Here is a 24,536-nt window from a genome sequence, read left to right as displayed (position 1 = left end):
TGATCAAATTCATTATGCCACTTTGTGTTTTATTTTGATTTTCTTTTTGACTTTCCCACATCTTAACAGGTAGATAACTGCTGGAATAGTTGAGATGCTTAGCCTGTACTTAGAATTTGAGGACTTTCATTTTAGTTTATTTGTAAACAAAACCTATTGATATTTTTGAACATGTTTAATCTTTTGGTAATGGTTTTGAATCATAGGATGAAATACAGAGAAGGCCTGCACTTAAAAAAATCTTAAGTATGTATTAGTAAACTGGATTGTGTTGAAATCTACAAAAAGTAAAACTAGAATTTTCTTTTTAATTTTGCAGACAGATTCTTCTGCATCAGCAGTGACACCTTCTAAAAAGAAAAGCTTAATTGATCAGTTTTTTGGTGTTGAGTTTGAAACTACGTATCCTTAATGAGCCAAGATTTGTCTAGACTGTATTCATAATTTATAAGAAGTAAATTGTCAATAAGAGCAGAGTTGGCTGATTGTCATTGGAGAGTAGAAAAATTCATCAGGATTCTGTGCCAAAATATTTACAGTAATGTGAATTAGGAGTTTATAAAATAGTCATTCAGTGATTTTGAATTTTAGATAAATGTATATGTATATACCTTAATGATATTCATTATTTTTTTCTTAAATATTTATTTACTTTTTAATTATGTGTATATGTGTGTTTGGGGATATGTAGTGGGTGGAGGTGTTTAAGAAGGCCATTGGTATCGTATTCCCTGAAGCTGTAGTTACAGGTGGTTGTGGGCACCTGACATGGGGGATGGGAATTAAATTCAGGTCCTCTGGAAGAGCAGTACATGATTTTAACCACTGAGCCATCTCTCCAGCCCCCATTATTTTTTCTTAATAACACCTTAAGTGTGTCTGATTAATTTATCTCATAGAGAAGTTTCGCTTACATGAAATTAGTGTATTAATAATGTACATGAATTCAAGGAACTTGTTTTCTGAGTTATAGGTAGAAATCTGGAGAACATCTTTTGCTCATCTTTGGATCATTAAGATACTTATCATAATGACAACTTTTTTTTTTTTTTAAAGATTTATTTATTTATTATGTATACAGAAGAGGGCACCAGATCTCATTACAGATGGTTGTGAGCCACCATGTGGGTGCTGGGAATTAAACTCAAGACCTCTGGAAGAGCAGTTGGTACTCTTAACCTCTGAGCCATCTCTCCAGCCCCATGACAACTTATATCTTGTGCTTTCTTCAACACATACTCATTTTTGTTGATAAAGTTGTTGGTAGGCAAAGCATGTTGCAGTGAATCTTTATTGGGAGACTAATGATTAAAATAAACCAACAAATTACTATTAATAATTCTAGGATAATTTATCTTTTCAAAATTAATTAACAAATTGAATATCTGTTGCCATTCCTTAATTTGCAAAGCATGAAATGTACAGAATCTGAAGAAGAAGAGGTCACCAAAGGAAAGGAAAATCAACTTCAACTTAGTTGTTTCATCAACCAGGAAGTTAAATATCTTTTCACAGGGCTTAAATTGGTAAGGAAATCATGGCTGAGCCTCTTTGTGGGTTCTTTATTTGTGAACAAGCCTGTTGGCTAAAATTTGTTTGTAAACTCAAAGGTGTTCCCTACTGTGCTTTGCTGGTTATCTGCAGAGGAGTTGTGCATGCACAGGTTGTGGGATTTTGTGGTATGTGTGTGGAGGTCAGAGGGCAACCTTCTGAGGTGTTCCTCCTCAGGCAATGCCCACTTTGCCTTTAAGACAGTCACTGATTGGTGAATGTTGGTGGTGCACACCTTTAATTCTAGCACTCAGGAGGCAGAGGCAGGTGGATTTCTGTGAGTTCAAGGCCAGCCTGGTCTATAAACCAACTTCCAGGATAGCCAGAGCTACACAGAGAAACCTTGTCTCAAAAAACAAATGACAGTCATTGACTTGGCTAACTGGACAGCAAGACACAGGGGTCTGTCTATCTATCTTCCTCCCCAGCACTGGAGTCATAAGTGTGCTACCATCCCTGGCTTTTTAATACAGGTTCTAAAGATCCAGCGTGGGTCCTCAAGTTTGTATGGCAGGAACAGTATTGACGGCTGTTTCCCTAATGCAGTAGCACAGGTTTTGAGTTGAAGACCATGCAGTCCTACATGAATTGCTCTGCCTTCTTGTTTAGTTTACACACCATATACTCGTCCTTTGTTACCATCATGCTTCTTTATGTTTGTGTGTTTGTTGGTAATTTTTGTGTTTAGAATTATCCCCACGCATACAGCATTCCTAAGTAGAAGGATGCTGTATTGTGCTTTATGAGGAAAATACATGTACTAGGATTGACCTGAGAGTGAGCTAGTGTGCTATTGGTTATAGGTTCAGCACTGTAGGTGAAGTAAGATGTCTTTAAATGGAATAATTATCTGTTGATTGTTTGATGGAAAGGTGACCAGAAGTTTGCAGGAACCTACCTAATATTTCTCCTAGGAACATGGTTTGGTATTTATTAATTCAGTGCTTATGGTGTCATCAATAAAACACAGCTGCTCTGAATATCAAGAATTACCTGTGTATTTGAAAGTTGCACTTCAGTTGGTCTTTTAACTAATAAAGCATTTTTAACATAGTTTCATAAATTATTGAATACAATTTAGATGGCATAAAAAATGAAATGTGAATGTTAATTGGAGTTAGAATTAAATGCTTTGTCAGGGAGGGATTCTGCAGGCAGTTTTCTTAATTTTGTAAAATATTTGCAAAGGTGTACATCAGAGTCCTGGATGACAACTTGATAGCATTGTATTATGTTAAGTATAACTTGCTGATGAATACTTTGACACAAGTGTGTGTGTGTGTGTGTGTGTGTGTGTGTGTGTGTGTGTGTGTACGTGTACGTACGTGTACGTGTACGTGTGCATATACGTACACGTACACATGTGTACACACTATGTAGCTCAGGAACTTGCAGACCTCTTGGCTCAGCCTCCATGTTGCTGGGATTACTGTCCACCAGCACACCTACTTCCAGCTATACTTTCTTGAATTTTTCTTGAATATTTCTGAATTGGGTAGATTTTTTTTTCTTTTTTCCTTTATAATTTTAAAGATTTTTATCATCATCATTTGTTTGGATCTTTTTCTTTTCTTTCTTTTTTTTTTTTTTTTCTTTTTTGCTCCCCTTTTTTGAGACAGGGTTTCTCTGTGTAGCCCTGGCTATCCTAGAACTTGCTCTGTAGACCAGGCTGGACTCGAACTCACAGAGATTCACCTGCCTCTACCTCCCAAATGGTGGAGGGCCACCCCTCACCCCCGGCTCTTTGTTTGGATTTTAAATCATTTTACTTTGTTTCACCTTTGCGTAATTATGTGTTAAAGCTCCACAGTGATTCCTTTTATAATGTGATTGGTAATTTTTTTAAAAACCAGATTTAAATTACACAATTTAAGATAATATATTATAAACAATAAGTTTTTTTAGTTCATATTTGTTCAGTGTTGCTAAGTTATATATGTATATATAGATAAATAGATAGCACATTGATAATAATAATCTTTATTACATATGAATTCTTTTTTAAACTTATTTATTTTATTTGCATTGGTGTTTTGCTGTGTATATATAGACTGTGTGAGGGTGTCAGATCTTGGAGTTACAGACAGTTGTGAGCTGCAGTGTGGGTGCTGGGACTTGAACCCAGATCCTCTGGAAGAGCAGTCAGTGCTCTTAACCACTGAGCCATCTCTCCAGCCCAACATATGAACTCTTGGCCAGATTGTTTTCCAAGTTTTCAGCATGCATTAACTTGTGTCTTTTTGTTGTTGTTGTTTTGTTTTTTCGAGACAGGGTTTCTCTGTGTAGTTTTGGTGCTTATCCTGGATCTCACTCTGTATACCTGCCTCTATCTCCCGAGATTTTAACAAATGTGGCCAGAGGAGATAAATTGTAGCTAAAGATTTTCTCACACTTAGTGCAGTGGTTCTTAACCTTCCTAATGCCATGACCCTTTAATACAGCTCCTCACATTGTGGAGACCCCAGCCATAAAATTATTTTTTTATTTTTATTTTTAAAGATTTATTTATTTATTATGTATACAGAAGAGGGCACCAGATCTCATTACAGATGGTTGTGAGCCACCATGTGGGTGCTGGGAATTGAACTCAGGACCTCTGGAAGAGCAGTCGGTGCTCTTAACCGCTGAGCCATCTCTCCATCCCCATAAAATTATTTTTGTTGTTACTTCATAACTGTAATTTTGCTACTGTTATGAATTGTAATGTAAATATCTATATGTAGGATATCTGATGTCTGATCCCTGTGTAAGGGTCATTTAACATCCCCAAAGAGGTTGCGATCCATAGGTTGAGGACCACTGCCTTAGATTATTAACAAGTTTTCTTTGTTAATTCTTGTTAGATTTAAAATTAACCTAATTGATGCTGGCAGGCTTTTATATATAATGCACGAAGAACAAGGGTTTCCTACATTCTCTTAATTTCTAGTGTGAGTATTCTGAGTATTCATAGATACAGGGTGACAGAAGGCTTTATTATTTAATAAAATAATAATTTACTTTCTCTGACTTTGAGCAACAACATTGTATTCAGAGGAATTCTTTTTTTTTTTTTTTTTTTTTTTTTTGGTTTTTCAAGACAGGGTTTCTCTGTGTAGCTTTGAGCCTTTCCTGGGACTCACTTGGTAGTCCAGGCTGGCCTCGAACTCACAGAGATCCGCCTGGCTCTGCCTCCAGAGTGCTGGGATTAAAGGCGTGCGCCACCACCGCCCGGCTCAGAGGAATTCTTTTTGGTTAGTTTGTGTAGTGTGTCTCTCCCCCCCCCCCCCCCAAAGACAGGGTTTCTCTGTTTAATAGCTCTGGCTGGCTTCAAACTCAGAGAGAGATTTGCCTGCCTTTGCCTCCTGAGTTCTGGGATTAAAGGTGTGCACCACCACTGCCTGGTGGGAGGAATTCTTAATAGTATATATTATATGATTGCTTATAATAAATAAATATTGAGCAAAATCTTAAAAATAAAACAGTGTCATGTTTATTCTGTTTTTCACTGGGATAAATCCACTGATGTATTATTATGAATTAAATAGTGCTGTTTTTAAAAATTAGATGTATGATTCTGTGTTGTAGTAAATAGTTTTTAAATCTGATGTTTGGTTGTCTGTAATGTCTATTTTAAGCGACTTCAGGAAGAAATTACTAAACAATCTCCAACACTGCAGAGAAATGCTTTGTACATCAAATCTGTAAGTTATATTTCCTTTTGAAATTGAATTCATTTCATTGAAAGGGTTCAGGGGCAGAGAGGTGACTCAGCAGGAGAACTGCTTGCTGTGCAAGCCTGAGAATTGGAGTTTGGAACCTCATAACTCATGTAAAAGCTGGGTAGGCTTGGCTTTGTCCTTCTAATCCCAGGGTGTTGCAGGTGGAGCTGGCTGGTTGGACTAGTCAGGACAGTGAGTTCAAGGTTCACCAAGAGATATAAAAGGTGATTGAGAAAGACACCTGCTGTCAACTTTAGTCCTCTACGTGCACAGTCACACATGTGCAATTACACATACATGTGCCTACGTAGACACTTGTAAACACACACACAAATACACATTCAGATTCTCATTTACACTACACACATGCAGAAAAGAGAAAGGGTTCCAGTTAATTTTATCTAATCTTTGTTTTTACCACCCGCCCCCCCCCCAAAAAAAAAAAACAACTCTCTTGGCCTTAGATATAAAGGATTTCTTTCCATTTCTCTCCTTAGTCTAAGATCAGCCGGCTGCCTGCTTACTTAACTATCCAGATGGTTCGATTTTTTTATAAAGAGAAAGAATCTGTGAACGCCAAAGTTCTTAAGGTTAGTAATGAATTTTAATCTGTATATTAAATACAATCCTTTGAAGGCAATTCCTAATCCATAGTAGATTTATTTATCCTATTAAAAATAGCTTTCAGCTGGGCAGTGGTGGCACACGCTTTTAATTCCCTTAAGCACTTGGGAAGCAGAGGCAGAAGGATCTCTGAGTTCCTGGCCATTATGCTCTATAGAGTGAGTTCTAGGACAGCCAGAGATACACAGAGAAACCTTGTCTTAAAAAAAAAAACAAAAACAAAAAACAAAAAAAACCCAAAAAGAATAGTTTTGAGATGGTTATGGGTGATTAATATTAGGCAGGTGATACTTAGTGCACAATGTTTATTAGAATTATGTATTATTCTTTTTGTTTTACACTTGCCTGGCTTCTTTCTCCAGCCTCAAACATCTTCTAAGTCTTGGAGCCAGCATTTTATATTTTTTAAAGGATTCACAGATAATTGTATTATTTCTTGCATACCCCAGAAATACTGCCTTAAATTGGATCCTTCATAGATCAGATTTGAGGGGATTTGTTAGAAATGAGGACAGAAGCAGTAAGTACACTGCATTGCATTTAAGCACCACAGAGCTTCAGCTGTAATCCCTTGAACTGTGTTGAACTGGGTCCAACTGTGTGTACAGAATTCCTTGGAAGAGTTCCATGAATGAATCTAGCCTCTGGAGCTGAAGTTCATAACATTTTCTGATGGAATTGTAGGTGAAGGTTAAATGTAGCTTGGGTCTCTACTAGAATTTACTGTAACTATTTTAATATGTTCTTTTAATGTTTCAGTATTGTTTCTATATAAAATTGTGTTTCACAGCAAAGCACTGACCAGTTGAAACACCACATTGGGATCCATTACTTGCATAGCATCTCACCTACTATTTCTGCATCACTGCTCTGTTACACAACTGTGGCTTCTGTGGTCATGTGTATAGACTTGATTATTTAATGGAAAAAGATCTCGAAAAGTCGTTACAGTTTCATACAGTCGTATAAAAGTTACAGTTAGATCATTCTTTAATTTTAAGTGTTTGAGAATTTCATACATGCATATAATTTGTTTTGGTCAAATCCACCCCTCACTCCTTTCCCTCCATTTCCCCCCAACCCTACACCACTATTCATTCCCAGTTTCGTGGGTTCTTTCTGTAAGCACAGAGCCCACTTAGTGCAGGTCACCTTTGAGAATAAGTCTAAAGCGTTTTCTTCAGCTTCAGTCCTCTACTGTGATGTCACAGATTTCATTTTCAACTTTTACTTGAATTATGAAAGTATTACTTTGAAAGTGTTATATATATTGTAAATAATTGTCCTTTTGAGCTTGTTTTCTTTTTGTTATAGGATGTTAAATTTCCTCTTATGTTAGATGTGTATGAACTCTGCACACCAGAACTTCAAGAGAAAATGGTCTCTTTTCGGTCAAAATTCAAGGATCTAGAAGATAAAAAAGTGAATCAGCAACCAAATGCAGTAGGTTCCTTTTGCTGTATTTTTACTACTGCCATTTCAGTCTTCATTTAGTACGTAGCAGTAGCAGTTACTGTTATGAAAATGGTCAGCCTGCATGTCAGTTAGGAGGTGTCTACATCTTGCATGTCTTGAGGCTGGCCCATCACCACCTGTAGATGCACTGATGTAGTGCAAGAAGCAGGGGCTCTGCTGTGGAAAGCAGGCCCTTGGTTATCTTTGTTCTAGAGTCTACAGCATGTGAACATTTCACATGAAGTCTGCATTTTCCACGTGTGATGATTTTCCTTGAAGTATTTTAATCCTCTCTATAATAGAATTGGAGGTATAGAATTGCCACTTTAGTCTCATCCTCCATCATGTTTCAATGCTTTTGTAATTTCAAGAAAGTTACTAAATGAAGTTAAGCTCCCATTTGTTAGGCATAAACTTTTTGAATTGATTCCTCATTCATGATTCGCCAGAAGTCATCCAGCCTGTGTATGTCAGTAGGCATGTTTTTACCACCCAGTAGTATTTCCTTGTGTGGGTATTCTGTTGTTTGTTTAACCATTCTTTTTTTATAGGATACTTACATCATTTTCAGTTTTGTCTATTATGAATAAAGCTAGTAAAAATGTTCGTTTGCAGATAGTAGTGTAAGCAGGAGTTTCATTTTCCAAGAACGAATGTCCAAAAGTATAATTGCTGTGTTGCATGGTGGTTGCATGTTCAGTTTTTCAAGAAAGCCTCATATGCTTCCTACTTCACATTCCTGTCAGCAATCAATGTGTGATTGGCCCACTTTTTGACCAGCATTCGCTGTTGTCACTAGTTTTCATTCAAGCCGATGGATAGGTTTGTGGTGCTGCCTGGTCTTTTCTTATGCATTTCCCAAGTTTTAATGATGTTGACTGTTTTTCATGTTTTGGTTGTCATATGTGTGTCTTCTGCTGAACTAGCTATTACTCTGTTGTAGATTGTAATTCCTAGCTATGCAGATTGCAAGTCTTTTTCTCAAAAGTCGGTAGTTTTATCTTTTCATCCTAATGCAGAGAAAAAGTTGAAGAGTTTTATAGTTTGTTCATTTTGATATTTGATTCATTCTGGTTTAACTTCTAGGTGATAAGATGTTCACATTCATTCTTTCGGATATGACTCTAGCATCTTAAAAAAAAGCAAACCTAGTATTTGCCAATTTAGTGATAATTGATTGACCATAGATAAGAATATGTTTCTGGAGTCTTTAATTTTATTCCATTGGTTTGCATATCTGTTCTTTGGCCATACTGTGTTTGTTTTTGTTCCCTAAGACAGGGATTCTTGGGGCCCAGGCTGGCCATGAATTTGCTAGATAGTTGAGACTAGCCTGAACTCCTGAGCTTTCTGCCTCTAGACCTCCAAAGTGCTGGGATTACAGGCATGTGCCACAATGTCATAACTACTGACATGTCCCTATAAGGATCGGATTTGTGATCTCCAACTGTGATCTTTTTAATGCTTCTTTCTGCAAATAGCATCACTATCTTGGTATATTGATCTTACATCCTGAAGCTTTTTTTGTTTTTTCTGTTATTGTTCAGACTGTGTACAATTGTTTTCTATTTGATTGTGGAAATAACCAATGTCTGGAGACTTCAAGTTTTCAAAGGTTTAACTTAGTTTCCTGAATCTACAGGACAGGTAGAGGATTACTCAAGTGATCTATTTCATATTCTGTTTGTGTTTTCACAATATTGATTAATTTCATTTAGCAGGTCATATTTGTCTGTGTAATTGTTCCTGGTGATCTTTTATTAGCTGTTATATATATCTTTTCTTCTTGAGGTTTGTTTTATTGTTTCAAAGACTGGCCCTGTTTTGTTGAATTTCCTGTTTTCTGTTATTTTTATTTGAGACCTGTTTAATTTTTCCCTGCTAGTAAGATGAGTTGAGGCAGTGAGTTCCTACTAAAGTCTCTTGTCCATGTAGTTAATCATACTACTTTTAGTGTAGGCCTTTGTTCATTTTAGCTGAAATGGAAGAGTGGCTCAGTTGCAGAAACTTGACTTGGGGTTTGTGGTTTGTTTGTTTTGAGATAGCCCCTGGAGGTTCACAGACATACCACTAGATTTTTGGGTATGTTAAAATTTTAGTTAGTGGCTTAACATTAGCAGTATATCCAGGGAACATGTTACAATATTGTGTATTATTAAAGCCTTTGGCTTTGCAGTTTTTATAAGTTTAGTTTATCATTAAAGAATTTACAAGGCAGACTGTTGTTTCAGTGATTTGTAGATATAAATACTTGTGTAAATATTTATATCATTAAGTACTAACAAGAATATGTATTCATTTCGAATATCACAACTTAAAATTATATTTTTTTTCCTCTTAGAATGACAAGAAGAATAGTCCCCCAAAAGAGGTTAAGTATGAACCCTTTTCATTTGCTGATGGTAAGTAGATGTTTCATTTCTTTTGTTGTGGTTGTTTTTTCAAGATAGGCTTTCTCTGTGTAACAGTCCTAGCTATCCTGGATCTTGCTCTGTAGACCAGGCTGGCCTTGAACTCACAAGGATCCGCCTGCTTCCCTCCTGAGTGCTGAGAGAAAAGGTGCACACCACCGCTTGGCTTTTGGAGGTCTCACTTCTGTTGTTTACACATTTAAGACATTTAATGGCACGTTCTACCATTTATCCGATTATTCCGATTTTTTTTTTTTTCTTTTTTTTAAAATTTAGGTTTTTGTTTTGGTTTTGAGAAAGGATGGCCTGGAATTCACTATGTAGCTAACAAGGGTGGTCCTCAAAGTTATTTTTTTTTTCCACCTGTCTTAGCTTCTCAAGAATTGGTGTGATAGACATGAGCCACTGTTGCATGGTCTAATTCAGGCTTCTTGAAAAGTAATTTTCCTTAATATAACTTAAAGTGCTACATTTGGATGTGTAGTTGTGGATACTAAACTTAATTGTAGCTCTGCACAGTGATATTTAATAGAGTCCAGTAGAGCAGTATTTCTCCAGTTCTAACTTAAATGATTGTTACTTTGAGAGAGCACTTGTCTATTTGTTGCCTGTTTTAATTGATTTGTTCCCTTCTCTTTCAGATATTGGCTCTAATAATTGTGGATACTATGACTTACAAGCAGTTCTAACTCACCAGGGAAGATCTAGTTCTTCAGGTCATTATGTATCATGGGTGAAAAGGAAACAAGGTAAAGAGTATTGTTACAGTTGTTAACTACTACTTTATTACTGCAAACTTCATAGCATTGTGGGTATTTTTGTCTGTGATTCTTTATGCCTTTTAAAAAAATAAAATGAAAAATTGTCTATAGTTTGTATGCAGGTATGTGGGTATTTGTATATAGGCCAGAGGTCCATGTTAGTTAGGTGTCTTCCTTTAACACTGTTTTGACAGTTTCTCACTGAGCCTAGGGCTAGATTGGCTAGTCAGGGAGCCCAGGCAGCTTCTCCCAGCCCCACAGCACTAGGGTTACAGGCAGGAGCCACCATGCACAGCTTTGCCTGGGGGATTATCTGTGTGTCAGGTACTTTCACTCACTGAGTAAATCCCCAATTCTTTCTCTGTGTTCTCAACACCCTCAAGCTTTGCTTATCTTTTATTTTCAAATTTATAACATCAGCAGTTATAGCTGAGAAAGTTAGCTTAAAAAGTACTGCCCAAGCAAAAATGTCATGAAGTGGTATGGATTTACATTTTTGTCTTCCTATTGTCCAGATTAATATGGCTAGATTCTTGTATTTGAGGGTTTTTGGTTGTTTTGATATTGGGATCAAACCACAAAGATACCTTGAATATGCTGAGCAAGTGCTCTGCAACCAGCTACATCCCTAGTCCCTGCGTACCTGTCTGTGCTCAAACTTGCATTGGCACACATTATGAAGTTTCTGGAGATCCGCAGAGTGCACTGGAGACAATGAGGGTAGAAAGGCAGATCATGCATTAGAAATGGTGCTGAAATAGCTGTGATGTCATGGAACTCTTGACATCATCTTGAACCTGCATGGTCCCCAAGGCCACACTTGGGAGAGCTGTTGGTAGTCAGGTGGAGTACTGCTGCATACCACATTAGTTTCTTTTGCACTAGAACTCTGAAAATAATTGTGTGCTATCTTAACTTAGATGAATGGATCAAGTTTGACGACGATAAGGTCAGCATTGTAACACCAGAAGATATCCTGCGGCTGTCTGGTGGTGGAGACTGGCACATTGCTTATGTTCTACTTTATGGGCCTCGAAGAGTTGAAATAATGGAAGAAGAAAGTGAACAGTAATCTTCAATTTAGCTATTTATGCCTAGGTGTGAAATGAAAAAAAAAATTTTTTTGTTTATCATTTCTATAGTCTTGAGCTCTAAAGGGAACAAAGGAGAACAGAACCAAGTCACTTGTACATCATCAACCTTAGGACTACAGAAAATTACATTTGGGTGCTACCCTGTATAAAGGTAGCTGGAAGATATTCTTTAAAAGCTTATTTCTTGCATTAATTCTTAGAAATTCTTAGCTGAAGTCCATTTTTCCCCCTTGCCCTTCCAGCTCAAGATTTAGCAATGATGTTTATTGCACACCTATTTGTTGTTCTTGCATGGTTAGTATCACCATTCAGTAGCTGCCCATCCTTTGCCTTATCTAACCAATATTTTTCTAGGAAGGTGGAAAAGGAAGTGTTGCTCTTTCATCGTGTAACTCAGTGCTGCTGTCCACATCCCATCAACTGGGTGCAATCAAGTATTTGTCCAGACTGACTGACTGTTGCTGGCCTTTCATGACTTTACAATAAATTGTGATCAATAAGAATACATTTGATTATACACTGGTTATTGTGTCTCTAATGTACTATGGTTTATATATTTAACTTTGCATTGGTTTTGTAGTAATCATATATGTCAACAAGCTCTGGTTGCTTATTTTTAGAAAATGAGGATATTTAATAATAAAAAAAAGAAAAGAGGGATTAACAACTTTTGACCTCCTGTCTTTAGTGTCAGTTTGGCTGAAGAGTCAGATGAATTCAATATAATTTCTGCAGATTGTTAATAATCTTAAGCATCCATTTGAAATACAAGGTTGTTAATAATCTTAAGCATCCATTTGAAATACAAGGTGTCCGCTTGGGCAGTGTTACTTCAAAGGAAATACAAAGTTGTAAAAGTGATAGATTTCTTTGGACACTGTGATCGGTTCCATTCCCTTACTCATTTGTTGTTTCTATTTTCTTCCCCAAGTCTGTATGTCCATCTCAAAATTTAGTATTAGTGATTTTTAAAATTAAGGTATACATTACCAAGAGTATTTGAATAAGATCAGTTTATTAATCTATTAGTCAGTTACTCATAAATCTTTAGATGGGTCAGAAACCTTGATTGTTAGGGAAAGGATGAAGGATTGGATATTACCTAACTGGTCTGATTTTGAGTTGGGTATTGGTTAGTAAAGTTGGGGAATATCATGACATCTTAGACCATATGTTTTAATGCTCTGTGAAATATGTTGCTACCTAAGAGTCGTATAGAATAAGTCTGTTAACACTGTGGCATAAGTCAGCATTTCAGGGATACTCCTGTAAGTTTGCTCATTTAAATGATATTAGCAGTCAAGACTGTAATGCTTTATGCCATGACCCCTGGGATGCAGTCCTTTATTCACTCTCATTTGCTAGAACAGTTTATAGAAGGAATTAATTTAGCACCTGAGTTTTCCTACTAAACCAAGTGAAGTGGGTTTAAATAACTATGTAAAAAAACATTAAAAATTTAAAAACTGTATCATTATAAAAAGCTTGGTTATAGTTTATTTGCTCTAAAAAGGTGTTCCAAAGATATTCCATAAAGTAGAAATTGGGTTTCTACCAGTGTTGTTTAATAAGGAGGATTACGTTTTAGAATGCAGCCTTGAATGTAAGGGCAATGAGGCGAAAACAATCCCCTCCCTTCTAATTCCTGAATGTGCCTTTATTTGCTTAATGCACATAGAGGGCCCCTGGAGGCTGGAGCTCTACAAGGTCATTCCCTAGCTAGTGGAGTGAGGTCCAAACGGAGCACTTACTGGTGTGTGCCCAGTAGTCCTTGGACAGCGACCTGACCTTAGCATCCTATAGATGCTTATGGGTAGATGACAGTCTTACCTTTAGCCAGTCCTGCACATGCTCCGCTACCCTTGGGTGTTTTCACATACATACAATTTGAATTAACAGGAGTCCCTGGGTGTTTAATGACTTGGGGGTCAGGTGATTTTTTTTGTAAAGTTAATGGAGTAGTTGACTCCACCTCATTTAAAGTGAGAGGCTGGCAGACATTGTCTGGAATGGCCAAACAGTGCAGTTTAGGCTCTGCAGGCTGCCGGTTGCCAGTCTGAACTCATGCTGCTGTAGTGAGAACACTTAAACCGAGTGAGAACAGTACTAAGGTTTCAGAAGTATCATCCTGGGATTTCAGAATAAATTTTATAGCGAACAGCATGCAGGAAACTAATTTGGGACAGGAATGTAACATACTCAAATAGTGCTTATTTAACTTCATTATAAAAATACTTACAAAACGTAGTGTGTGATACTGAGGTTGTTTTACTTTGGCATTTTCCCACCCTACCCTCCTATCCTCCAAACTAAGGTTTGAAGCAATGCCTGTTGTGTGTTTCTTGAAGCATTAGCCAACTGTACAACAGCTGTTATAAAAGTGTTTATTGTTTACCAAAACCAGTGGACCTCTTATCAAATGCTGCTTGGTAACAAAATCTTATCAGTTTAATAAAAAAGAAAGGAAAGAAACCAAGCTAACTGTTTGTCTCAGTGTCATTAGTTAGACTTTCTGCAAGGTCACTTAATCCAGACTTGTTTAGTGCACTAATCAGGTTATCTGTTGTTGCATGAGCTCCTTCTTGATCTTGCCAGGCAACAAGGAGCTGCTTGGCCCTCATCTTCATGTCTTCACTGTCACACTCAATCTGCCTAATTTCAGAGTCTTTAATTTCCAAGTAAGGAGCCAAAATCTTCCATTGTTCACCAAGTTTGTTGGCAAATAACTCTATTTGTTCCCCTGTTATAGGTTTATCTCGTCGAACATCGGGACCTAGAAGACAAGGGGATATAAATTATGTGCAAAGTACATGGATGTGCAATTCTAAGTATTTGAAAGAACTGCAAAGCTAAAAAAACCCCACTGGGTACTTTACTTTAAAACTTAATTCTCCATAAGTTACAACCTCCTGAAAACAAAACAAACAAACAAAAACACCACAATTCAGGCAGGAGATGTTCCCTTCAGCCCTAACTAGTTAGCAGCATTTAAGGCTCTGCCTTAAAACACCTATCTTCATTAATCATTATAAAATTATCATTTCCAAATCTCATTATATAAAATATATTTTAAGTGACTAATGGTTTTAATTTTTCAGTGTAAGTCAAAAGTAGACCTGAGATAAAATGGGAGAATTTGAGTAGATCAAGTTATGTAACATACCTCTCAAAAAAGAACCCTAATTTTTTTCCAATTTTGTAAAATAGCCAAGAAAATTCAATTCTTACTTTCATTTTCCTTCAGTAAAGCATCATTATCTTCCTCATCTTCATCTTCACCTGTTTTTATTTCTTCGGAAGGAGGCTATATAAATGAGAAACAATGATGTTTATTTTATTTATTTATTTAATTTGAGACAGGGTTTCTCAGTGTAGTTTTGGAGCCTGTCCTAGAACTCACTCTGTAGACCAGGCTGGCCTAGAACTCAACAGAGACCCACCTGCCTCTGCCTCCCAAGTGCTGGGATTAAAGGGGCACACCACCACCTCCTGGCAAACAGTGACATTTAAAAGAACACTAGTTTCTGAAAATAATAGGAAATAGTTCTGTTTAGATATGTAATTATAAGGTTGTAAGATTCCCAGTAATGGACCCCAGACCCCCACGACCCATAGGTCTTCTCATTTGGGGCAGAAGAAGACTGAGAAGCATGAACAAGCCGATTTGACTTAGTATTGTCAAAGGGGTGATAGAGATTGACCATGTCTATTATTACCATACTGTAAGAAAACACTAGAAGAGAGCACAAGGGTTCTGCCAGGTACCCTAGTCCACTCCTATGCCCTGCCCTTGACAAAAGACAGTAAAACACTTTGGCGAAGAGGAAAAATTGATCAGTTTACCACAGACAGTTTTTAACACATAAATACGTGCTGCACAAAATTACCGTTCTTGGTTCACATTTTCTCTGTGAATATTCAATAACATTCCCCAATCTAAAACATGGTGGTCTGTAGATGACTATTTTTATGTAAAAAACTAATTTGAGTTCTGCTCAAATACTGACAGCAGTTTTAACGCAGATAATGTCTACTAAAGGAAGTAGGAAAAAATGACATGACACTTACTGGTAGTTCCTTGGCTAGCTTTATTACCATGTTCTCAAGGTACTCTGGCAGACTTTTAAACTGCTGGTTGGTTGGCTGGAAGAAGTGAGGACTTCTCCGTGCTAAGAGTCTGAGAGCTCTCCACCCATAATTCGAATTGTTCACAGCTCTGTAAGAAGAGTTGTCAGCCTTGTGATTTATAGTTATTCACTTCCAAAGTTCTTTCCATGTCACACGACACTTTGTACTTTATTGCAAATAACAGTTCAAAGTACCATCTTTTAGTTTGAAAGTCTATATATTTTGCTTATTTTTTGCTTATTTTAGCAAGTCAATGGTTTTATGTTCCCTACTCCTGACTACTAGACACTATGCATAGAAATCATTCATCCAGTTAAATAGAAGGAAAAATAGGAAAAAAAGATATTTAGTGAGTTGGTATCCATATCTGCAATGCCACCTACAGATGTGAGTTTAGAATATTTCATAAATTTGAGTTTATTCTGTTAATGTAACTAATATAAGCTGAAGATATCTAATGTAAAACTTGAAATGTTTAACTTGTCTTAAAATGCTTACCTGCTAAGGTCTAAAATGTTCTAAATATGGGGGGAACAATCAGAAAACATAGCTTCAAGTATTTTGAATAAGGGACTTATATTTGGAGTTGTATTTATATAACAGCTAATCTTTAATTCACTTAATGTCAACCTCAGTAAATAAAACTGGCTCAAAATGCCAGAAGAGCAAATATCCAGTAGCCACAGTAGTGACACAGTGATGTCAAGAAGAGAATCAGAAATCGAGAAAAAAGGACCCGTGAGAAATCCTAAAGACAAATGCCCTCAAAAGGATAAAACTGCAGGAAGTACAAACGGATTCTCTTTTTTTTTTTTTTTTTTTTTCTTTCCTTTTTTTTTTTTTTTTCGAGACAGGGTTTCTCTGTGTAGCTTTGCGCCTTTCCTGGAGCTCACTTGGTAGCCCAGGCTGGCCTCGAACTCACAGAGATCCGCCTGGCTCTGCCTCCCGAGTGCTGGGATTAAAGGCGTGCGCCACCAACGCCCGGCCAAACGGATTCTCTTTAGAGCTTTGTCCATTCCTGTCCTCCCTGCAATCCCCAAATGCACAGACCTGAAATCTGGTTTATTTATACATATTTAATTTTAAGCATGAGAAAGCATTTAAGCATGAGACTTGTGCATATTTTACTTAATTTTATTGATAAGATCTTACTCTGTAAGACAGACTAACCTCAAAGTTAATCCTGCTTTAGCCCCCCGAGTGCTAGGATTATAGGTATGTGCTACCATGCCTGCCCTTTAGACATGGTGTAGACCAGGCTCAACGAATCCACCTGCCTCTGCCTTCTGAGTGCTGGGATGAAAGGTGTGTATAACCATGCCCAACACTGTATCTATCTTGTCATTTATTTTATATACTTTAGACTTTTATTATGTGTATGGGTGTTTTGCCTGCATGACTGTGTATCTTATGCATGAAGTGCCAAAGAAGGCCAGAAGATGTCATGTCAGATCCTCTGGAACTGGAGTTAAATGGTTGTAGCCACCATGTGGTGCTGGGAATCAAACCTGGGTCCTCTAGAAGAGCAGTTAGTGCTCTTAACCTCTGAGCCATTTTTCCAGCGCATATATGTATATTTTAAAGATCACTCTCCAGTGCATGGAGAATAGAACACACATTAGTTATAAGGTTGGAACATGTAAAAACTTATCACTGGGTCAAAATTAGTCATTTATGTGGTATGCTAACTACATGCTATGCATGGATCAAAACAAACCATTTAATTTTCAGAAATACCTGTGAAATGAGTGGTTACTACTTAGCAAATGAGAAAAGGGGATTTGTTAGAATCCAATAAGTGGCACAGGATAGGAACCTATATATTCTGACAGGAGGGCCCTTGCCTTTAAATCACAATTCCAAAACACCTACCTAAAAGCTAAAACTGTGCTGTCACATGGGACACTTTAGATAAAAGATGCAGAGTCTTAAAGGTTACCCCAGAAATTTAGGGTAAGGCAGCAGATGGTGGAGGCAGGTGAAGGGGGCAGCAAGGTAAAAGGCCAAATGGTTCCACAGATGCCAAGATGGGTTTACTGGCAGATGCTGTTGAACGCTGAAGAGAAAAGTCCCGTGAAGCTATCTCAGAGGAATGACAGGGAACACAGCCTCAAGTGCACAGCTGACATGGAGGACGTGAGGACAAAACTAAACTGGCTGTCAGGAGAGACGGCTGTGCAGAATAAACAATAGAGGTGACAGGTGCGAGTTCTTCAGTGTGAGGCGGGCGGGTTATTGCAAGTTATGTTTGAGAGCCAACAGGAATAGTCATTGAAATAAGGATGTTAAGTAATGTGAGCTGTGTGAATAAATTCACCCTAAAATCACTGCTCTGCTGACTTAATAAACTGTATAGCATACAGAGGATTCCTAAAAACACATGCTGAAAGTTAGCATCAGTTCATCAGAACATTACTTACTTATATTCACTTTCAACCATGTTTTCAGGATCTGCTTGTTCAATGGCTTCTTCAAAGAACTCTTCCAAAGTTGGCATATATTCTCTGGTCATTAAAGAAAACAATGAGGTTCATCTGTAATACTCTAAAACGGTGGCAATATGGATTTTAACAGTATCCACATGTGTTAATTACAGCTAGGATCTAAATGCAGGGACTCTATGGAGAAAGACTCAAAGTTAAATTCTAAAATGGAACAATAAGGAAGGTTTGAATACTATTTACTCCATAGTTCAGGTGCCATATGTTAAAATATTCTATTCATTATAACAAATATGCTGTTATATGAGGATGAGCAAAGGTTGAATAGCACTTGAAATTCACCAGCAAATAAGAAAATTTCACGTTATGTCCCTATCTACTAGTATTGTTTTTATTTATAGAAGAATTAACTGAACCTAAACTAATAAGCTATGCTGAGACTTTAAGGTAATGTCGGAAATCATCTAAAATATGCACTGGACAAGTTCTCATTCTAAAGTGTCAAAATTTTTGAAATTATTTCTTAGGAAATAAAGCTTAGGTAAATGTGTTTCTGATGTATTCTTCCTTCCTTCCTTCCTTCCTTCCTTCCTTCCTTCCTTCCTTCCTTCCTTCCTTCCTTCCTTCCTTCCTTCCTTCCTTCCTTCCTTCCTTCCTTCCTTCCTTCCTTCCTTCCCTCCCTCCCTCCCTCCCTCCCTCCCTCCCTCCCTCCTTCCCTCCCTCTCTTTCTTTCTTTTTCTTTTTCATCCGAGACAGGGTTTCTCTGTGTAGTTTTGGTGCCTGTCCTGGATCTCGCACTGTAGACCAGGCTGGCCTCGAACTCACAGAGATCCACCTGGCTATGCCTCCCGAGTGCTGGGATTAAAGGCGTGCGCTGCCGCCACCACCACCCGGCTGTATTTTTTCTTTTTATGTAATGACTGCATTTAAAATAATGCCTTCTGCTTTGAAGACTTCCATCTGCTATCAATCTAAGCTCTGCCTATCACACCTTTATTCTTTTAGTTGCAACAGTTTCATCTTTGTTTTTAAGGTATGTGTCTTATAATCAATACATAGATAAATTTTCAAAGTGACCCATCAATCTGTCTTTGCACCAGGAATTTAAATTGTACTGTGGTTTTTAGTACTTGATGCTTCTGTGCTTTTTCCTTCTGTACCTTCAGTTTGTACCTGTTTTCTGTTTTGGTTTTTTCCTGTTTACCTTTGTACTCCTCATTTAGTTTAGAAATTATATATTCTGTTATCCAGCATACTTAATTCTGTCTCAGCTCTTTGAGGCTCTCATTCTACTGTCTTCTAAATTTCTTTTGCTTTTGAAGCCTGCTGTTAAACTAACTCTTTTGTAGACTCTTTTTTCTTTTTAACGTCCTTCACTTTTCACATACACAGATTTGGTTTATCTGTTTAAGCCCACACATCTTGAACCAAAGAACTCATGCCTATTCAGTCCTGATCTCTTAAGTAGTGCTTCTTTCACACTCTTACGTACTTTCTGCTGGGTTTTTCTTGACTTTCTGTTGTATTGTTCTTAACCTAAATCTTTGCATTTTTAGACGTTATACTTGTTTTTTTCAAATATTCCTTTTTTGAGGCAAGGGCTCATTCTGTGTCCCAGACTGGCCTTAGTCTTCTGGCTTTATAGGTATGAGCTACCACACTCAAACTATCTGGTCCTTTTTGACAGTGTTAGATTTTCTTGTCTCCAGCTGCTGCTTCCAGTTTTATTTACTAATTTATGTGTATGAGTATTTTGTCTGCTTGTACATCTGCACACCACTGTGTCCTTGGTGCCCATGGAAGCCAGAAGAGGGTGTTGGATCCCCTGGGACTGGAGTTACAGATGATCATAAGCCATGGAGTAAGTGCTAGGAATTGAACCTGGGTCTTCTGGAAGAACAGCCAGCACTCTTAACCACTGAGCCATCTTTCTAGCCCCTATCTGATTATTTATAAAACTCATGGTAGATTGATTCCTTGACAGTTTGTAAATTTGGTTGGTAAGTTTTTTAGACTTTTCCCTGTGTGATAGCTCCATCTGAAGGTTTGACCTTCAGACATTTTACCACCAGCTGACTTTTAGCCCCAGGTTCCCTATACTGCTGGTACTAGAAATGTCAGCTGCATGAGAAAAGCCTGTTCTTGTTTCTCAGGAAATCCCTTTTCCATCCACAAATATGCTAGCATCAACAGACATGCTTTCTGGTTTCCAGTGCCAGGGAGTTATGTCCTGTTCTTGTCGCCCACCCACCTCTCCTCCTTTGCTTAGATCATCAAAGTCATACTCCGGCTCAAGTCACCTTCTGCATCTCTGTGAGGACTAATACCCAGCGTTACCTCGGGGCTCAAACTGGATCACATCACTGCTCACTAGCTTGGAATACCAAATCAATCCAAAGTTACTCTTTTGGTGTTGAATCCCCCTCCCCCCACCCTTCTTTTGGTGAAAATATTTTCTTGTGACTAAAGTTTTATAGCATTTATTATAAAAATGCTAAAATTTTATAAGCATTTATAGGTATTTTAAGTCAAACCATATTTTGTCATGCCCAAAGTCAACCACAATAAACTTTTAAACATTTCAGCTTTGATTACCACTAAGAAAAGATTCCATTTTACTTTCCTGAACATTGAGAAAACTAACAAAAGTTTTACACTTGCCTTGTTTCTGATTTACAGGCTTCCATATTATCAGGACAGAGATTCCAAAGCCTTGTTAGCTCCTCACTATAAAATAATAGACATAATTTCATATGGATGGCATCCTCATATGTTGTAAAATTACATATATAACGTAAGGAGTAGGTTGGGGGTGATGAAAGTAATTTTCTACATAGATATATATTTAAAGATAATTCAATCATTTTCCAGAATCTATTCAATCACAATAAAAAATGAGGAGTTGACTGGAAGGGTTCAGTAACTACAAGTTGAGCTGCACTGGCCTAAACAGTTGTATTGCCCATGACATGGAAAAGATGGCAAGAGACAAGTGCTTGGAAGTGGTAGACAAACGGATGGCTTAAGTGGCTGCATGAATTCACACTCACAGTTTTGAGCAATAGGAATGGTTAGCTTTAGTCACTCATGTACGTACCAAATACAAATTCATGATCCCTGTACATGTGAAAAACTGGAGAGTTCTTGTCTGTTTTGGTTGTGAGCCTAGCCTTTAACGGCTGAGCCATCTCTTCAGCCTACCTGGCGAGTTCTTATAGTAATATTTTCAAGATATAAAATAGCAAGAACATATGAAGGTGAGTGGACATACTTTCCAATTAGGATTTTCTTGTTGGGCCCTTTGCCTAAGAAGTCTTCTGGGGCTGCTCTCTTCCGCACCACTCTTGTGGGCTTGGTGTCTGATGCTCTGTGAACAAATGAACAAAACACACACATTCTGGGGACTGTATATGGATAGCAGAAATGGGGGAGTGTTTCTGTGGTAAGCACTTGTCTAATGTGCACAAGCCCAGAAAAACAAACAAAATCTCAGAAAACCAATAGAGCTACTTAATGGTTTTGCTCTAAAATATGAAAGCTTCATAGTATGAGAGAACACTCATCAGACAAGACAAAAATACATTATGGAGCCATAGACAACCATCTCAACAATACCAACTTACTCTGAGAACTATCAAACTACTTTGAAATGTCCTTTTCTTATTTCTTGTGATGAGTATCTATTTACCTTTCTTTCACAAAACTTGGGCAGCCTTCATTTTTCCATGAGTTCCAGTTTTCTTCAGTGTTTAAAATATGCTAGGATAAACAAAAGACATTACATCTACACAAAGGAATAGTTTGGAATTATGTTTGGTACTAAGAAAACTAGTGATCAAATACATACCTCTACCATCTTTGAAAATCTTTCTCCATCGGGGGGGTTTTCAGATAGTAGCTGTGATTAGAAAGAATATACTAAGCTTTCAACAACTTTCTGCATCATAGGAGTGGTTTGCAGGCAGAGAACCAAGAAGTGTTTGTGTTCTTGTACCTGAGCTTAACTTTATCCTTATTTTCCTATTTGGGGCTGAAACAAAGAAAATTCTAAATTTCCATTTTTTCAATCATGGGTTTGTTGCATGTTGGACTTACTTGGTAGACTGATTTTGTAGTATCTTCAATCCAGAGTGATTGCTCATCAGTTAAAACATAGTTTGAACTAGGGAACGAGAACAAATGCATGCATGAGCATATGTATTCATGCCGAATTTATGGCACCAAAAATTAACCATATAACCATCACATCACCAATTTGAGGATTATGAGAAAATCCTTGACTTCATTGTCAAGTGTTAGAATTGAAGTTAATGAAAGTATAAAGGCAAGTAAAACATTCAATTAACTGATCTGAATTTAATGAGATAAAAAATCTGAGAAAACATTAACACAATACTCTGCGAAACATACTCAGATAGGAATGCTGTATTTCCTTTTAAAAACATTCAAAATACAAGCCCTAGAAAAGGCTACTGCTACAAAGCTATCACCAAATGCACCTAGATTGTCATCTGCCGGGATCCGACCACAGGCTCAGAATCTGCAGAGCCACTTCATGCACATATTAAAGACAGTACAGTGACTTAATGACTTTCCCAAAGCCCAAAGCTTGAATTCAAACCTAGGTCTGAGTCTAAGCCCCAGATCTTTTTACATCATATGACACTAAACTTTATCACAGAATAAAAAATTATATTTTTGGGTGGGTATCCTGTGCTACTTAATGACAATTCTGAAGGAACTGCAGTAGGTGCTGACACTGGAATATAGATTCTGCAAGCAAGAAAGCAATGTCCTTTATGTAACTCATATGGCATTGATTTGTATACAAGCAACAGGGTTCTGGCTTTAGTTATGGACAGGACAAGAAGTGGTATGCTTTTTTGGTGGAGGGGTTTAGACCCAACAGAGATCCTGATGAGGTTATATGAAAACCTAAAACAGAACAGTGTGTGTGTAGGGGGTGTGGGGGGCAGAGGTTGACTCTGGGTGTTATTCCTCAGGTGCCATTCACTTTGTTTTTGGAGAAAGGGTATCTTACTGAGACCTGGTACTTGATTATGATTGGGCTTGGCTAGCTGGCCAGCATGCCTCAGGGACTTTCCTTGTGCACACCTGCATCACTGGGATAACATGGTGTGTCCCACAGCTGGCTATTTATGTAGGTGCTGGAGAATGAACTTGGGTTCTCATGTCTGTACCATAACCACTTCATCAACTGGGCTATCTCCCAGTACCTAGAACTCACCTTTGGTTCAAAATTTTCTTTGCTTCTTTCAGTTCTAATGTCCTAGATGGCTTATACTATGTGAGAGTATTATTTTTTTAGTTTACAATTTAGCATGAGACAAATGACTGGGTGAGGTAACGGAGACTGCCGTGCACAAAAACAAAAGCTCCTGGGAAAGCATGGTACTCAGCAGGAGACTCCTAAAACAAATATCCTACAGATGTCCCCAACTAGCTGTCTGGTTGCTGTAGCAGAAATGTTTCAGGCATGTGGCTCTTTATTCACAAAATGGGTCTAAGGCCAGTGAGATGGTTCGGTGGGTTAAAAGCTATTGCTGTGCAATTTTGACAACTTGAATTCCATATCCAGATCCCATGGTGGAAAGAGAACTGACTTCTGAATGCTGTCCTCTGACTTCCACAAGTACACCATGGCATACACCCTAACCCGCAATAATTTTTAATTAAAAGAACTAAATTACATGTATTTTATGGGTCTAAAACATGAACAATTCTATGCAAGGTCTTTTCATTGTCATTGTTTATAAATTACTTACTACACATTAACTTACCTTTTGAATTTGACCTGTCCCTTGAGATATTGAAATAAAATGAGATACTGCAACAGGATGTGTCGCCGAAAGTTACTGTCACTTAGTTGTAAATCCATCAACTACTCAAAATATAAGCACATACACAAAACAACACATTAAAACCAAATATGACTAGAAGTACAAATTATACAATTGTAGAAATGGAAGATTCTGTTTCAAATAAAATATTTGCTGTGAGCTCACTCTCTGCACAAGCCCAAGAACAGAACAGCAAAGGTTTTATTTTGACATGTTGGCCATTTTATGCTATGTTGGTGACACCTGACACCAGGACAACATAAGGCAGAAATATAATGATGCGAAACAGTGCCTAACATTTTCCCATGTGCAAAGAACAATGGCTACAGGAAGGTTCCACGTAAATAGTACAACAGCAAGCATACCACTTGGTTTGCATCAGAAGTGGGGCTGAATAATTAAGCAGAAATTAGAAGTGAAGCATTATCTGTAAGTTAAAAATGGGCCTTTTCTCTTTAAATTTTAGAGAATACTGCATTGTAACTGTATCACAGAACAGGGAACAGAAT

General features: G+C 37.6%; 2 protein-coding genes across 9 annotated transcripts in view; one reads left to right on the top strand and one right to left on the bottom strand.

Annotated features, from left to right (window-relative positions):
- The window catches only part of Usp14 (ubiquitin specific peptidase 14), a 37,363-nt gene extending 25,261 nt beyond the window's left edge, over positions 1-12,102 (top strand). For 5 of the 8 annotated variants that reach the window (XM_006994201.4, XM_015987710.3, XM_006994204.4 and 2 more), the window contains 8 exons: positions 320-402; positions 1,412-1,526; positions 5,169-5,234; positions 5,750-5,842; positions 7,191-7,319; positions 9,673-9,733; positions 10,384-10,491; positions 11,424-12,102. In XM_006994201.4, the coding sequence (XP_006994263.1) occupies positions 320-402; positions 1,412-1,526; positions 5,169-5,234; positions 5,750-5,842; positions 7,191-7,319; positions 9,673-9,733; positions 10,384-10,491; positions 11,424-11,575 (807 nt within the window). In that variant the 3' untranslated portion in view covers positions 11,576-12,102. The remainder of the gene's footprint in view (positions 1-319; positions 403-1,411; positions 1,527-5,168; positions 5,235-5,749; positions 5,843-7,190; positions 7,320-9,672; positions 9,734-10,383; positions 10,492-11,423) is intronic. The other 3 variants (XM_006994202.4, XM_076554711.1, XM_076554710.1) reach the window with 1 other exon arrangement.
- A 1,865-nt stretch (positions 12,103-13,967) lies between these two features.
- Thoc1 (THO complex subunit 1) overlaps positions 13,968-24,536 on the bottom strand; it is a 44,050-nt gene continuing 33,481 nt past the window's right edge. The window contains exons 12-21 of the mRNA XM_006994200.4: positions 23,968-24,068; positions 22,262-22,328; positions 22,014-22,064; positions 21,855-21,925; positions 21,438-21,533; positions 20,828-20,893; positions 18,146-18,229; positions 15,666-15,813; positions 14,826-14,901; positions 13,968-14,370 (exon numbers count right to left, since the gene is read on the bottom strand). Of these exons, the coding sequence (XP_006994262.1) occupies positions 14,075-14,370; positions 14,826-14,901; positions 15,666-15,813; positions 18,146-18,229; positions 20,828-20,893; positions 21,438-21,533; positions 21,855-21,925; positions 22,014-22,064; positions 22,262-22,328; positions 23,968-24,068 (1,056 nt within the window). The 3' untranslated portion in view covers positions 13,968-14,074. The remainder of the gene's footprint in view (positions 14,371-14,825; positions 14,902-15,665; positions 15,814-18,145; positions 18,230-20,827; positions 20,894-21,437; positions 21,534-21,854; positions 21,926-22,013; positions 22,065-22,261; positions 22,329-23,967; positions 24,069-24,536) is intronic.

This window comes from Peromyscus maniculatus, chromosome 19, assembly GCF_049852395.1.
Source record: "Peromyscus maniculatus bairdii isolate BWxNUB_F1_BW_parent chromosome 19, HU_Pman_BW_mat_3.1, whole genome shotgun sequence".
Taxonomy (NCBI): domain Eukaryota; kingdom Metazoa; phylum Chordata; class Mammalia; order Rodentia; family Cricetidae; genus Peromyscus; species Peromyscus maniculatus.
This window is presented reverse-complemented; position numbering and strand designations above follow the sequence as displayed.